The 16,449-nt window shown below is 40.7% G+C and overlaps 1 protein-coding gene across 3 annotated transcripts in view; it reads left to right on the top strand.

Moving 5' to 3' along the window:
* The window catches only part of ITPR2 (inositol 1,4,5-trisphosphate receptor type 2), a 268,127-nt gene that overhangs the window by 76,687 nt on the left and 174,991 nt on the right, over window positions 1–16,449 (top strand). For all 3 annotated transcript variants that reach the window (XM_072875513.1, XM_072875504.1, XM_072875494.1), the window contains 10 exons: window positions 1,280–1,379; window positions 1,528–1,688; window positions 3,885–4,026; window positions 4,840–4,998; window positions 5,970–6,142; window positions 8,724–8,843; window positions 8,947–9,132; window positions 9,797–10,048; window positions 11,109–11,253; window positions 12,222–12,372. In XM_072875513.1, coding sequence (XP_072731614.1) covers window positions 1,280–1,379; window positions 1,528–1,688; window positions 3,885–4,026; window positions 4,840–4,998; window positions 5,970–6,142; window positions 8,724–8,843; window positions 8,947–9,132; window positions 9,797–10,048; window positions 11,109–11,253; window positions 12,222–12,372 — 1,589 coding nt within the window. The remainder of the gene's footprint in view (window positions 1–1,279; window positions 1,380–1,527; window positions 1,689–3,884; window positions 4,027–4,839; window positions 4,999–5,969; window positions 6,143–8,723; window positions 8,844–8,946; window positions 9,133–9,796; window positions 10,049–11,108; window positions 11,254–12,221; window positions 12,373–16,449) is intronic.

Genomic DNA, 16,449 nt, shown 5'->3' with positions numbered 1-16,449 from the left:
AACATGAGCAAGTATTTTCCTTCAGTTAAAATTTGAGGAGTATTCATGGATAAACAAGGGATGTATAAAACATGATATTGCTGCTGTGACTGGGTAAAATAATTATAAGGATAAAACAAGTGACACTTAAAGAGAGTCTGTGAAGAGAAAAATAACGGGCTAAATATCGCACAGATATATATGAGGACAGAATTGAGCCCTGTGCAGTGTTTGAAAAAACTGTACTGCTAATAGATCTAACTGAATTGTTTCCAACAAAATAATGTGTATGGTGAACTGGGCTTCTGTTTCCCTGACAGATCACGATGCCACTGAACACATTTGTTATTCAGATGAATTCAGCAAGTGGCTTATGGGTTTTAATTGTGAATACTTGAAATTTCAACTGTGTTGCTTAGCTGAGATTGGCTAGATAAGTCACACGGTGTTGGTTGTGGCTGAATGGGCATGCAGACACTTGGGGCTAGTTGTTATGAGGGTGGATTTTAAAGCTGGGTACCCGCAAATACTGATGTATGCAGCTTTGAAGTGTATTTGCTATGCTAAGTTTTGCCAGATAGTTTGCTTACTTGAATACTCAAAGCCCATCAGCATGAAAGGGAGAGTGTGAATGAAGACCACAGTGAATATATTTAAAAAGTAGAATTCAGAGTAAAAATTGTAATTGATTTCTCAGCTCTGCTTTTTGATAATACCACAGATTATCATATGGAAAGAATTTAGAAGAATCTCATGTCTGCTCTTTGTTCACTTGATTTTCCGTTGAGAACTGGTACTGTAAATGCTTGCTCCCTGGAACAAGGGTTTGCAGATCATAATGGTGAAGCTGTGAAGCCATGGTCAGTTTTACTTTCTGGCTTTTGTGCTGTGGCAGGTTGAAAGGGTTTGTTACTTTGCAGAAAAAAATAATAAGAATTGGTTTTATTAATGAAATGTATTTCTATTCAGATGGGATTTTATAACACCTTCCTTTTAAATTTTTTTCTTTAAGGAATACTTTACTCCCAGGCTTATATAAATACTTAAAACCAGCATTCTGCATAATCCCAATATGCTGTTTGTTCTTCTTGCAGCTCTGTTCTGGGTGAGAAAGAAGGAAACAAGGGAAAAGGGTACTGCAGTATCTTTTAGGTCTCCCTCACCCTTTTATTGCAAGTGGCTGGTGTGACTTATGCCCTCAAGTCTCATGTCGTGGTCATGTGTTGCATTGCATCCCACCTTGCCCACTTTAACTCAGGACTGATCCATCTAACCTGTTGTTTGCTTTGTTCTCCTTTAGGAACTCATACGTCCGACTGAGGCATTTATGTACTAACACTTGGGTCACTAGTACCAGCATTCCAATAGACACTGATGAAGAGAGGCCTGTGATGTTAAAGGTAAACACATATATCTCAGGGCTGAAATCCCAAACTCATTCCTGAAGTTCTTGACTGGTGATCTCACTTCTAACATATAAAATATGCATAATAATTAGGATAAAGCTAAGAGGATTGCTTACCTGTATTAAACCCAAAACTATTGCAGATTGGGACGTGCCAAACAAAAGAGGACAAGGAAGCTTTTGCCATTGTATCGGTTCCTCTGTCTGAGGTCAGAGACTTGGACTTTGCCAATGACGCAAACAAGGTTCTAGCATCAACTGTTAAAAAGCTGGAGAATGGAACAATAACCCAGAATGAAAGGAGGTGAGTTTTATTTTTTTCTGTCCTAAATTGATGTTTGGTTACTCGTGACACCGTGACATCACAGTAATGGGTAAGTTAGTAACATCCGTGTGGACATAGAGGCAATTGGGAGAGGACACTTCAGTGCTGAGAGTGCTAGTCTGGGATTAGATTCCATCTCTGTCAGAACATCCTTGCTGCACCTCAGGCTAGTCTGTGTATCTCAGCTGTAAAATGGAGGTAAACAGTACTTCCCCAGCTCACTGGCCACATTGGTAGCTCCCTGGGCAAATGCAAAGTGTTTGTCTTAATTTCCTTTGATAAACTACTGCTGAGCTGTAATATGGGGGTCCATTGCATTTGATTCTCACGTACAGGAAAGCCATCTATACAGCGGGCAGCATGGCAGGACTCTTGATTTGTGTGGAGTTCACTGTACCGCACATTCATGCTGCGAGAGCAGTAGAAGGAGGTCTCAGAATGACTGAGAAGCTGTCCCAATAGTCCCTTTCTTATTTCTGTTTTTCCCTGTTCTCTTTTCCTATTTTACATAATTTTGGTGTTTACCCTTTGTATTCATCCATGTTTCAGCTGTACCGCTATTAGAATGTCTGTTCTTCACACCCGCTCCTGAATTAAGGGACTTCGTTGTATATTGTAGCCAAATATATCCCACTGTCAGTGATGTAGTTTGCTATTTGTTTTCAGCTGTCTGTGGTTAAACTGAATATTAGACAGCATCTCTGGCAGTGTTAATTTGTAACTTCTATTCCACTGTGCATCATATACATCTTTTTGCTGAAAATGTTAATTTTTGGTGATAAAACTGAATTTTTGCTGTTGGTTGTCCGTAGCAATTAGACCAGGTGGTTTAATATCAACTGGAGGATTTATCACAACAGGCAGATCTGTAATGGCCTGGGTGTTGGTACTCGGCCTTGAAAAGCTGATGAGCCATTTCATGATTTAGTTGAACCAGAGAGGGATACGACATAATCAAGGTGTGACATCCCTGTATTAACCTTGCACTGCTGTGTCACTGCAACCCAGTATTGTCAAGTCTTGATGTTGACAGATTGGTACAACACACGTGTAAAACATTTCAGAGTGGTTTCAGAATAGTGCCATTATTTGTTAGTTCCTGTGATTTCCTTCTTAAAAAAAACAACCCTCTTTTCCCTGTCTTATCACCTTCCTGCTTAGGTAAGTAGTGGTCTCAACAGTTTGTTCCTGGTTGCTCCATCCTACATCTGTCTTTTCTGCTTTTTCTGTTGGGGGGGGACCTTGCTGTTCTCCACCGTGGGCCGAGACTTTTAAAGCTAAAGCTCACTTAGAGGGTTTAGCTGAACAGCCCAGCCCTCTTGTGGGTAATGGAAGCTTTGTGTTTGGCTCCCAGAGATGACTTTGAAAATCTACTGGGCATCTTCCTGCCACTTTCATAGCATGCCTACAGGTTTAGTAATTACAGACTGATGTTGTCCAAATTCAGATGATGCTTCCCTAGGGTAGGAGACATGCTGGGTTTTGTTTGTAAAAGCTTGCAAGTTCTTTTAAGGGAGATTCAGTGAAATCTGTGGGCATCCATACTCTGTGCATGCCTGGCGAAGTATGTTAGTAACAAGGAGGCAATGACCACTTTCTTTTTGCATTTTCTGAAGGTAGGAGAGAAGGAGTTACTACTGCCTCTGTCCATTTTAGCACTTGCTTCTGCCAAATCTTCTTTTGTGTAGCAAAGAGTGAAACAAATATAGTCATTTTTCAATAGTTTCTTGGGTCAGTAGGGGAATAGCCTAGTGGCAGAATGTTTTTATTCCTCTAGTGAGTCCATCATCTTGTTTCACGGACCCACGTCTGTGATAATGTATAAAAATCCTTGCTAGGCTGCGTAAGACTGTCTTTCTACTGTTCCTGGGCCTTGAGGCCAGCTGGTATAGATTTTGGATTTCTGAATACCCTGCATCAATCCAGCATCCTGTATTTTTCTCCATTTTTCCCTCTGGTTGTTGTTTAATGCCTTGGTAAACATCCCTGTGATGGATTTAAGCCTCTGCTGAACCAAGGTCTGAAATCCTTAAGTACATGTCAAACTTAACTTTGCAGTGATTGAAGTTCCATTGCGCTAGATAAAGCTTGTTCTAAAAGGTGATTTTCTTTCTTAATGAATCCTAGCAAGTGTTGAATGACTGTATATAATAATGATTTGTCTATTCATTCTAGGTTTGTAACCAAGTTACTGGAAGATCTCATTTTCTTTGTTGCTGATGTGCCTAATAACGGGCAGGAAGTTTTGGATGTGGTCATTACCAAGCCAAACCGGGAACGACAAAAATTAATGAGGGAACAAAATATATTGGCTCAGGTATGTCCTACTGTATTAATAACTTGCTTGTATTTACAAAACAGATTGTAGAAGAGGGTGATTTGAGAAAATGTTATTTTTAGGTAACTTGGCTTATGCCATGTTGGGTTTGTGTCTGGTTGGATTGGATAGATATGACACTACTTAGTCAAGGCTCACCTCTTGGTCTGTGAATCAGGTAGAAGCACGAGGGGCTGTGTTTGATGGGTGTTAGTTTCATGTGATTCTGATGACTTTTAAGGCTACATTTGATAGCAAATAGTTGATGAAATTTGAAACAAGCTTGCAACATGGTCCCAATCCTGCAAGTGTTCCCCACACAGGAAAAATTCTCATGCCCTTATGGATCCCTGACTTTGTTTGTATGAGGGCCAACTTGCATGTAAATCAAAATTAATATTCTCTTCAAGTAGCCTACTGAAATTAAAAAAAACAAAACAAAACAAAAAAAAGACAAAAAGGATGAAATTGGACAGCAGCCAGTGTTGTCCTCCTTTTTCATCCTTAATTTATACAAAGTTAAGGCACTTAACTAACAATGTTTAAAATTGGGGATAGCAATAAAGAGAAAGCAATGTCAATCATTGCTTGTGATGGGTGGGAAACGTAAAGGTAAATGCATAAAGCTGTAATGTCTGAGATTGTGCCCACACTTGTATTTAGCCATATGTAGATAACTGCAGTGATTCACTTCTGACTTTGGTTGATAAGGCCCTTGTGCTGATCCTGTCAGAGGAGATTTCCATTGAGTACTATAAGTTAAGCAAAAATCTGGGTTTGATTTTTATTCTCAGTGATTTTGACTTTGAACAGATATTCGGCATCCTCAAAGCTCCTTTTAAGGACAAAGGTGAAGGATCGATGCTGAGACTTGAAGACCTAGGTGACCAGAGATATGCTCCATACAAATACATGTTAAGGTTATGTTACAGAGTTCTCAGACATTCCCAACAGGACTATAGGAAGAACCAGGTCAGTGGTATCCAAGATAATTTTCCTCCTCATTTCTGTAATTATATATCTTGGGCTTGTCATTGCTCTCTGCATTTACAAGTGCGATTCTGTGGTAATGGTGAAAGGACTGGGTTTTGAGGAGGTTAGTAGTAAGAAGTCACTGTCATATACTTGCCTTATGCTGAGGAACAGTGTTTTTGTTTTGCAGGCATTTGTATGTGAATTGAATGATTGGCAATGAATATCATAGGTTCACCTTATACTTTTGCAGGCTCAGACTGAGATTGGGGTCCACTGCTTCATTCATGAGCTTTCTGTTATTAAAATTATGCTCTTGGACTCTGGATTATAAAGTGGGAAGTCTGCAAAACTGTCTGTTTCTGTTGCCTAAATATTTGTAGAGAGATGGCAGTGAATCAGACCAGAGGTTATTCTATCAGATAGCCTGTTTTCCCACTGCTGGAGACTCCCCGTGAGCAAGAAGTATTTCAGAACATGGTGTCGAGTGCTTTACACATTGCAGCGGGGAAAAACTGCACTAACTTTATAGGACTAAAGGGACTAGAGATAAAAGATTGAACTGCTATGTGTGGCTTCCTTGTTTTCTTTCTAATGCTTTATAGAAATATTTCTGTCTTGGAGGGAGAGAAAGTGAGGACAGAAGACTCAGGAAAGAAAGCTTCTTAAACATTATAAAAACCTTTTGGTTTTTCCTTTCAAAAAAATTGGTTGCCATTTCTGGAATTTTGCATTTATTTTCATGGATTCATTCCTTTGGTTTATGAAAGAATAAGAAGAATTAGTCATCCCTAATATTGAATCTGTTTCTTGGGGTACATATTTTAGGTGTTCAGACGTTCTTTTGTTCAGGCCAGTTCAGAGAGGAGAGTTTTGATTATTTTGATTGCTAATTGAGCTGGATGCTTCTGGTTCTAAAAGAAAAACATTACTGCTTAACAGGTCATCATGGGAATTTTCATTTTTTGCAGGAATATATTGCTAAGAACTTCTGCGTCATGCAGTCCCAGATTGGTTATGATATTCTGGCAGAAGACACCATCACAGCTTTGTTGCACAACAACAGAAAACTGCTAGAGAAACACATCACGGCTAAAGAAATAGAGACATTTGTTAATTTACTCAGGAGAAATAGAGAGCCAAGGTTTGAAGTGGTCCACATAACATTCTTTTTCTGTATTGATAGGCTTTTATATTTGCAGTAGTTGTGAATCTGCTTGCTATTCATTGTGTTGTTGTCTCTTTCTCCCAGTTTAATTTCTTTTCTGACCTGGCAGACAAAAAACCACATGTAGTGTTGTGCTAGAAAATATCAGAAATACCTGTAATTCTTGGAATTTGACCATATCTGCATTTCAGAACTAGAGCCTACTGAAGAGCAAGGATTATACATTACAGGACACTTTTGAAAATTTGGTTTTAGTTCAGATTGGGACGGAGAGAAACAAACAGAAATTTTAATTTCTCATAACTCTGCAGCTCCTCTATGAAACTGCCACTTGTGTTGGTTCCCCTGCTAATAATCTTGGTGCAAATTACACAGATGTCAATTTTTCTAAACTTTTATTAATATCAGTTTTCCTGCAGGTCCTGATTCCAGGTCAGACCTGAAAGGGGCTTAGGACAGTGAAGATCCCAGCGAACATGTGTTTTAGACCAGATCTTGCTCCAATTTAAAAATTCTGGCCTTGAACTTCACTCAGTTGGAAATTTTTTTTATTAGCTTTAGGTCAGAATATAAAGGAAATGGATTTTTAAAATGGAAAATCTATCTTATTTTTTTCATTGGATTTTCAGTTGTAAAATTGCCGAAGTAATATAAATATAAGAAACTAATGTACTGAAGGCCAAATAATGTCCTCTGTAATTGTGAATACCATTTTTCTGTTAGCGATTAAGGATATTGCTCAAGGCCCTGGTGCTTCACTGCTTCAATTATTCTCTATATGTCTGCAGCCGTTTTGCTTCACTTGGTAATCTTATTGCCTCTCCCATGCTATTGGGTTTGGTCAGTACTAAGAGGAAACCACATGACATCAGCTCCTTCTCAGTGCTGAAGGGTCCTAGAATTTATTGACAATCTCATGTCACTTTGTGGTGGAGGATGTCGTAGTATTGTTGCATAACTAAGTTGTGCAATTGCTGTGCATTAAAATATACGTTCACTTCTTTAAGGCTGAAGTCCAAGAGCAATAAATGTTTGAAAAATACACCTTGCCAAGATGGTGCAATCTGAACAGTAAAGGCACTTATTTTCATGGAGAGCCTTGTAGACTTTTGCAGCACTGTTTGTGTGAGTAAGAATGGTGGTAGCATGCTCTAAAACACGAGAGCTACAAAATTTCCCAAGTTTTATCTCCAATGAGGTAACTCCCCCAGAATTCTGTGTAATTGTGTGCTGTTTACTTAATATTATCTTTGTGATGCAATATTGCTGTGTACTGTTAATTACCTGTTGCCACAAAGCTTCATTTCAGCGATAGGTAAAATTGTTTGTAAGTGTATCCTAAAAATGCTTTCTCTACTCATCCCTTGGAGTTCCCAGACTTCTGTGGGGAGTGTTCCCAGACTTCTGTGGTCTGTGCTAACGCATAAATGATTTTTTGATTCCCTCTTGTAGGATGATCACCTATAGAAGTTCAAACTATTGGATCCTTGAATGGCTTATAATAGGTGGTCAAATTTTTATCTGGATTTCTAAGGAAGTGGAGTATATGATCTGTGTGTGTGTGCCTGCTCATATCTGCTCCCCCACCAGCTCTTGAGCCTCTTGCCAAGTTTTAGCTACATTTGCTAGAGGAGTGGTGGGCTCGGAGATACTCAGTTCCTATGAATGTCCTTAAAAGAAGCAGCTGCATAGAGGGAAGAGGCCCTTTTTATATTCCAGTGAGGCAAAGGCTGCAATATGGACTACTGTTAATACACACAGAGGAATCCATGAAAGAGGGACAAGAAGAAGATACCTAATGAATGTCCCAACTGCGAGGGAAGCCTCAGCCTGAACCTTGTTAAACATCAGAAGACCTAAATTCGAGAGACAAATTCATAGGAAACTGATTTCCATGCAAAGCTTTGTTATTTCTGCTTTACGTGGAATGACCTCTTTGAATACAGAGGTCCAGTCTTCAGGTCCTGCCAGATCTTCACTCTTCACTAATTGTTGGCTGTGTCACTTCAGAGATTTTAAAAGACATCTTTAAAAGGTGGAGGTGTGGACTCCTCCAGTGCAATGGAGTTCCTCAGAGGGCACATGGCTATCTCCAGCACAAGTAACATCTTGTTACTTGGGTTAGGGAGACGTGTGTTACCTGATGGGGAAGATAGGTGAGAATGTGTACTCCTGCTTTTGGTTCCTGACAAGGATGAGGGCCTTCAGTGGAGGTCCCCTGTCAGCCAAGCTTAAGACAGCCTCAGGCTGCTCTTTTAAGTTCTGGCACAACTCTTTGGCCTTTGATTTGCTGAGAAGTGTCCCACTTGGGATATTTTTCTTTTCTCTCCCTGACTGATTGTTCAGCACCATTCAGGGTGGCTCTCAGAGCTATTATTCATCTTTATCTGTTGTAAGTTGCAATAGTACGAATGAGCAAAGATCGTATGTTGATAAATCTTGTGATATATGCTCCCTTGAGCATATTAGGGATGGATGCTAGAGATTTCTACTGCAGTGTTTCTGTGTAGTATTTTAATTCTTGTGTTCTGTTGCATCTGTGTTTTTCTGATTGCAGATTCTTGGATTATCTATCAGACCTGTGTGTATCTAACACCACAGCAATACCAGTAACTCAGGAACTCATCTGCAAGTTTATGCTGAGCCCAGGGAATGCTGACATTCTCATTCAGACCAAGTGAGCATCCATAATCGGAACATACCTTTTTGTTATCCGTGCTCTGTTGTTACATTCTTAGCAGTCTGTTAGTGGCTCCATTGTGAATGATTTGTGTTTGCAGGCTGGTTTCAACACAAATGGACAATCCCTTGGAATGCCCAGTCATCTCGGATGACATTGATGAAGAGGAAGTGTGGCTTTACTGGATTGACAGTAACAAGGAGCCCCACGGCAAAGCCATCAGGCATCTGGCTCAGGAGGCAAAGGAGGGCACAAAAGCAGATTTAGAAGTTCTTACCTACTACAGGTAAAACTGCCTATCGAAATGGAAGAAAATGTAAATTCTCCGAAGAGCCTGGTGCTGTTCTTATCCAGTTCATTTGCCAATATCAAAAAAGGAAACTGGGTCATGCCAGAAACTGGGATTAAAAGTTTGTTTCAAGCTTTTTCCTGTAGGAAGCATCACAATCTTTGCTGTCTATTCCAGACAAATCTTGAGGTTCCTTTGCTCATGACAGCTCTTTATGTGTCTCTATCATTTTACCTCTTACCTTTTATTTATTGGGATATATTTTTAGGTTGTGCTGCCCTGGAAGCAAGGACGTGCTCTGAGGTAGGAATGTCCTGCACGTACTGAGGATTAGAGGGGAGATGTGATCATGGAAAAGTGTCTTACACAGATTGAAAACAAATAGTCCAAATGCTTCAGCCTTCCACTGAACAATGCTCCAGCCTTCCACTGAACAATGCTCCCTTTGAGTTTCAAAGGTAGCCCAGTCTTCGCAAGGGCTGGAACCTGATGTTAGCATTTTTAATGGCAAGTCGGTCCCTTGGTTAGCAAAGTGACTCTTGTAATTTTTTAGCATTTACATCAGAAAGGCTGATACCAGGCTTGTAAAGTGAGATTCTGAGGTACATTGTTTCATGGTATTCAAAAAATCAGTTGGAAATATGTTGTTATTTTTTTTAAGGTACCAACTGAACCTCTTTGCAAGAATGTGCCTGGACCGCCAATATCTAGCTATCAACCAGATTTCTGCACAGCTGTCGGTAGACTTGATCCTAAGATGTATGTCTGATGAAAGCCTCCCTTATGACCTCCGGGCTTCTTTTTGCCGACTGATGCTACACATGCATGTGGACAGAGATCCTCAGGAATCTGTGGTACCTGTCAGATACGCCAGATTGTGGACTGAAATTCCTACTAAGATCACAATTCATGAGTGAGTTGAAAGTGGTGCAAACTAAAGTACATTTTGTAGGGATTAGTCTCAGAACAAAATGTTTGTAGATGTCTGATGTCAACACAACATGTATGTGAAAAGGTGTTTTGTCCAGAACATAGAGCTATTAATTGTCGTTACTCTTGGAAACTTCTATGGGTAGCTTTACATGGAAATCCTTCAGTTTCATTTTTCACTGTGTTTTTATAGAGAACAAGCTGGGGAAAAATGGAATGGCCTTTCCTCAGACCAGCTGAACTTGAAGTAATCCAATTGTGTCTAACATACACGTTTGCTAGGTTGGAAGTTAGTTTTATACTTCAAGCTCAACTGAAAGCCACAGTTGGAAAGCCAGAATTTACAGTTAGGTACAGCTGTTGCCCCAGAAATAGTTCACAGAGACTTTGGCCTCCATCGAGTGAAGTACTTAAGCACGTGTTAAGTTTAAGTATGGGAGACGGGCCCATTGACTTCAATGGGAACCCTCTCTGGCTTAATTGATTTGATGGAGCAGCGCCACTGGGCTAGACCCAGACAGGGGGCATCCGGCTGAAGAGACAAAGAGGAAGAAGTATAGCAGTGCAGCAGATGGTATTGCTTCTGTTAGTGAGATGAAGGACTTTTTTACATGACAAATCAGTCCCAGCTGGTGGTGCAAAGGAGGAAGTTGACTGTCCTGAGCTGCTTTCCTGACTGCTGTCTTCCTTGCGGAAATAGTGAACTCTGGCTGATGGGCAGAGAGGACAGCTGAAACTTAGTGACTTACTGAATTGCCACAGCAAGATTTAAGAGTGCTGTCTGCCAGAACTGTAGTATTTTCCTGTCTCCATTATTCAAATTCACTGCAACCCCTCCTAGTGCTGTTGGAGGGAAGATTTGTGCATCCTTTGTCTGCCATCTTTGCATACCTGTGCAGAATTAGATGACCTCTACCCCTTCTCCTTACAGAGAACTGACAATAATTTTATAGCATTGTGATTGGTTTGTTTATTCTTTAGTGACAGCTGATCCTGATATTAGAGGTGTTTAATTTTTCTTCCTTCTGTGCCTTGCATTGTAGGTATGATTCTTTCACAGACTCTTCAAGGAATGAAATGAAGAGGAAGTTTGCACTAACTATGGAATTTGTAGAAGAGTACTTGAAAGAAGTTGTAAATCAGCCCTTTCCTTTTGGAGACAAAGAGAAAAATAAACTTACATTTGAGGTAGTTCTCAGCTATCTGTGTCCTACTTACAGTATTCTTCCTCAGTCCAGCTGGGTTGACACTGGCTCTTTCAAAGTAAAGGTAGTTGCAGAATAAGTGTCCATGTAAAATGTCCTAAAGAAGCACCAGTTCCTAATTCCAGTGTTCTTGGTGATGACTGTTACTGCAGAAAATAGTATTACTGTCTGCTGTCAAACAGCTGTATTTTGCCTTCCTTTTCCTGAGATGGTTGCATTTCAGTGGCAGGAGGAGGGATATGTGTGTGGCTGAATGGTCATATGCCCTTTCTTTCCACATTAGTGAATTAGCATGCAGGGATTCTTCAATATAAGTAGGTACCATTCTCTGTGTAAGATATGACACTGAAGGAAATACTCTGAATAACATAATCTTGTGTTTTAAATATTGTTTACAATTCCTGACTTTAGAATTGTAAACTTTAGATGGGCCTAAATCTTCTAGGTTCAAATAACATTGAATAAAGGGGAAATGCTTACAGCTTTTATAGTTCTTCCTCCAACCTACCTCCCAAGCTTTGTCACTCCTGTCTCTGGTCATCTGAAATCACCTCTATTCAAACTTACCACAGTTGTCTTACTCTTCTTTTGACTGCAATCTTCTCTACAGCTGCTGCCTCTTTAAACAATTTCCTGGAGTCTTGCTTCTTGATTTTATATATTTTCCCAGTTGCAACTGTATCCTTTTCAAGCCTTCTTAAATCTCATGTTGGTTTTGCTCTCTCTTGTAGTTTGACTGACCGATTGTTTTGTCTAACTCTGAAAAACATTTGGTGTCACTGGCCTTAGTCCAAGGCCCATTTAAATCAGTGGAAAGACTTGTACTAATTTGAATGCATTGTAGATCTGGATCTCTGTGAAAGTTGCTGGGTGAAATGCAACTGTATTGCACAGCTGAATACCACAAAGGTTGCCGATACTTCCTTCATTTTTAATTTCTTTTTCTCATAGGTGGTACATCTGGCTCGAAACCTCATATACTTTGGCTTTTATAGTTTTAGTGAGCTTCTCAGACTGACCCGGACGCTGCTGGCAATTCTAGATATTGTTCAAGTTCCTATATCATCATACTTCGAAAGGTTGAGCAAGTTTCAGGACGGAGGTGAGAGAAGCAGCAAAGACTGTTATTCCAGTGTGTAATTCATTATTTAGGGTGGAATTAATTTACAGAATGTCTCATTCATCTTCCAAGGTTCTTTAAACCCACCTACAGGAATGTACTGCAGGATACATTAAGATGGTCAGCCAAAAAGGAGCCTTTTGGAGCAGAGCTGCAGACTTCATGACCTTGGTGTGGTTACTGTGTTGGTGCTGCTGCTCCTTTGCTTGTTTGGAACTGAACTTTCAAATCTGGACCTAGTCCTCAGTGTCCCTTGCACTGAACATCCCAAGCAAGTGCAGATAGCATTTTCCTGGGCACAGCAGTTATGATGGCTCGTATGTGGCACAAGTGTTTCTTAGTCTTCTTAGCACTTCACTTGAAGGGAGACTAAAATGTTACTGGTCCCAGAACTGCAGAAGCACCAGATGGAAGTCCAGATGAAGCCATCCTCTGCATCTGTTTGTCAGTTTAGAATATTCTTTTTTTAACCCAGACCAGAGTGCCTGTCTGACAACCCCAGGACAATGCCTTTTCTACCATGGCTTAAAACTGGGTTGAAGAACGAGCATGCCAGGAAAGTGCTGAAACTTAGCAGCTTAGTTTTCCTGTGTGTGTGGAGGGGAGGTGTGACAGTTATGCGGGCTGAGGGTCCAGGAGACTGGCTGATGGCAAATTCTGTTTTAATATGTGGCTGGTGTAAGTGTCATTGTGCTGCCAGCTGGCTCACAGCACCAAAAAGGATGAGCTGTCTTGTTTGAAACAACAATTATTTTGTATTTTCTCTGGGAGGCCTTTTCCCAGCCTTGAGTTTTCCTAATCATCATTTTGCTCAGTCACTCATACAGATGTCCTGTGTGAGTGTGCCATCCTTCATAACTTTTTTCTTCTTTGAGGTTCACACACTCTGGAGAAGTGTAGACTGTCATTATCTGCTCTGTCAGCTCTAAGCCAAGAAGTCTTATGCTTGGTTCTCTTATCTTTCCTCCATCACTGCCAGTACACTTTACTGAAAGCCCCTAAAGGTCTTTCCTGCAATGCTGTGCACACTAAGGCATGCTGTAGCTGGCTGCAGTCCTTCTACAGCACTAGAGGAAGACTGTATGTTCAGACACTTGGAATTATGTTTTCCTTTTTTTGTCCCTGAAATACTGCATTGCAGACTCTTTTCTTAAATGGCTCTGGACACAGTTTGACTCCAGATACAATCTTGGCATATTGGCAAGATGGAGCATGCAGATGTGGTTCTTCAGTTAAGTTTTCTCTCTGCTCAAGTTATACATCTCATTTAATATTTTTACTCATCTTCATTACCCATAAAATTGTGTTTCATCCTTGATTCCCTTTTATTTCTGCTGAAGGGTTTCCTTTCAGGCTATATAGGAGAGGAAAGAACCACCCATTAAGTGCAAACAGACCTGCTGTCAGTTATACTAATTTCCAGAGCAATTCCATGCAAATCAATGAATTTACTTTGGAAATAAATGAGTGTGAAGGAATGCAGAAAATGTCACCACCGTGCAAATGGAAGCTCAGTAGCCTTGTTAGTAACACTCAACCATTGACTGGAGCCTTGTTGGAAATGTTTGTCACACATCTGTTTTTGTCTCACATTCTTTCAGCAAAAAAGGCACAGAACAAAGGTGGAATTTTTTGTGTTGTCTTTGATTAGCTTCGGCCTTTATACAGATTCTTTAAACTTCTTTTGAACACTGGACCAGTTTAGGTCAGGGTGTGACAATCCACTGATGTTCTTTTGGAAATGCTCTGTGGGTTGGTTTGTTTTGGTTTTTTTTCCCCTTTTCCTGCTAACTATATGGCTAGAAAGCGCATTGCTTTAGAGAGGGTTTTTTGCTAGCTCAGGCTGTGTCTCTGCCATCTTAAGGGAGACCAGAGACAGAGATATTGGCTGTGCTGTCTAGGCTTAAAAATAGGCATTGAAATTTTGCTGCGGAGAGACAGGTGTTTTTGTGTTGAAATAGCTGTAAGACTTGCTGGAGAGGCCTTCTACAGTCTTTGACAAAAGAAAAGGATGCCCATCTTTGGATGGTCATGTCTTGTCTTCAGCCTCCCTCTTCTTTTCTGATTGACAGATCATAAAACACATAAACTGTGCATTCACTTTGCAGTTGAGACAGAATGATCCTGAATGTTTAACTGCTATGCCCGAGCATCTTACCGTTCCTCCTTCTTTCTCTAGAGGTGCGTGCTTACCTACCCATGGGCAGCATTAGGCTATGAAGATGCATGTGCCACAAGGATGCATAATTTAGAAGCAGTTTAAGCAGTTTTGTAACTCCTATTCACTATTTTTGAGCACCCAGCTCATGGAACGTCATGCCTGAGGAATATATTTAATGTCTGAAAAACATATTACTCAAGCAAAACAGGGGAGTACTTTTCATTAAGAAAAAACACACAAAACCCAATCAGCATTAACTTTAGTTGCAGATCAAGATTAGAGAGGGAGCTCAAGAAGGAAGCACCAGGTACCATAGTTGCTGACATTCTGGAGACAGATGCTGTGGCTGAAATGTCAACTGTTTGTAACTTCTGCCTATCTTTGTTTCATGTGGAAGCCTGGTGGTGAGGAATCAGACCATAGGGGCAGGAGTTTGGCTGGCATAAATTGCTCTAGTTCCTGGGGCTGTGAGAGTTTGTGCCAGCTGAGTATTTGACTCCACTCTTTTTCTCCTTTCCCTCCTGTTTTTTTTTTTTAAAACTTTTGTCAGGTAGCAGTCCTTTAAAACCAGACCTGTGGATGTCTTGCACCCACATCCTGATTGTGTCATTGCTACAAGGTAATGAGAAGGTTTGAACGAGGCCTTAAACACACAGAGCCCTTGATCTGCCTCACTGCCTTCCTAGGTATGTGTGCTCTCTGCCTTGCTAGGTATCGCTTAGCCGTAGCTGAGGTGCGATGTGTCCATGCTGAGCTAGAAAGAGCTGAGCTCAGGGGATTTGCCAGCTTGTGCTGTAGTGTCGTTGACTGCTTCCGTGTCCAGTCTTTTCAGACTTCATGAACGTGTGCTTGAGCCCACAGTAAGGTGCAGAGAGTGCTTATGTTTTCTGTGTGAGTGGTGGTGGTGGTCTGGAACTTCTGTGCCTCTGCATGTGTTGGACTGTAGATGATGCTACGGATAAGTGAGTCCTGACTTGAGATTGGGCTTGAGTTTGTGTTTGACAGGGAGACTTTGCTGTGTTAGGGTTGCTGAAACAGGCCTGTGTATGAGATGATCATGTGTTTTAATGATGTTCTGGTACTTTTTTTATCTTCTGGGGGAAGGGGAAAGACCAGGGGTCTGATTCTACAGTGCTTTGCATCTTGTGCAGTCACTTCTACCCAAACAAGTTTGACCCCAAAGGTACTGATGTTGCCTAGGTCCTGTGGAGTCTGAATCCACCTTGTCTAGGATCCACTAGGGATCCCAAGGAATGAACAGGCCAACAGAGAAACTGGTGTCAGGAATTTCATCTAGATCCCCCCTCACTCTGACAGTAAGGATTGTTCACCAGGCAAAGCTGTAGGTGTACACTGTTTTTCAGTTTTATAGTACTTATAAGATTGTACATCAAAGGTTCCTCTTCCCCTTTTACACAGATATCCTCTCTCTCTCTTATAAAACTGAGTTGTTGAGAACATCTGTTAGTTGTTTTATCAGTTACCTGTCTTGGCTTTTTATTGTCCCTTTTAATTTACAATACTGATCTCTTAGGCTATTAAGTAAAAAGGATTACAACAGAAAGTAACTCAGCCTGTTTTTTTGTGGTTTTTGAAAATGTGTTGGCATTTTCTAAAATCAAGATGGTCCGTTGATTTTTTTCAGGAAATGTTTTCTTATTCATAACTTCTGTAAAATATGGACAGATGGACTGTTCCCTGCCCTTCTTCAGGATGATGGGAGCCCTCCCTCCAGTCAGTTAGGGGTGAGGGTGACTTCTTCCTGTCTTTAGAGGAAGTCACATTCTGCTCTCCTATATCTCTCCAGACTGCAGCAAGGGTCTCACTCCACAGCATCCTCTCTGGCAGGTCCAATACTTGCAACATTCATATCATACCTTTGAACACAAAGTATTGCA

Source organism: Ciconia boyciana, chromosome 1, assembly GCF_034638445.1.
Source record: "Ciconia boyciana chromosome 1, ASM3463844v1, whole genome shotgun sequence".
Lineage (NCBI taxonomy): Eukaryota > Metazoa > Chordata > Aves > Ciconiiformes > Ciconiidae > Ciconia > Ciconia boyciana.
This window is presented reverse-complemented; position numbering and strand designations above follow the sequence as displayed.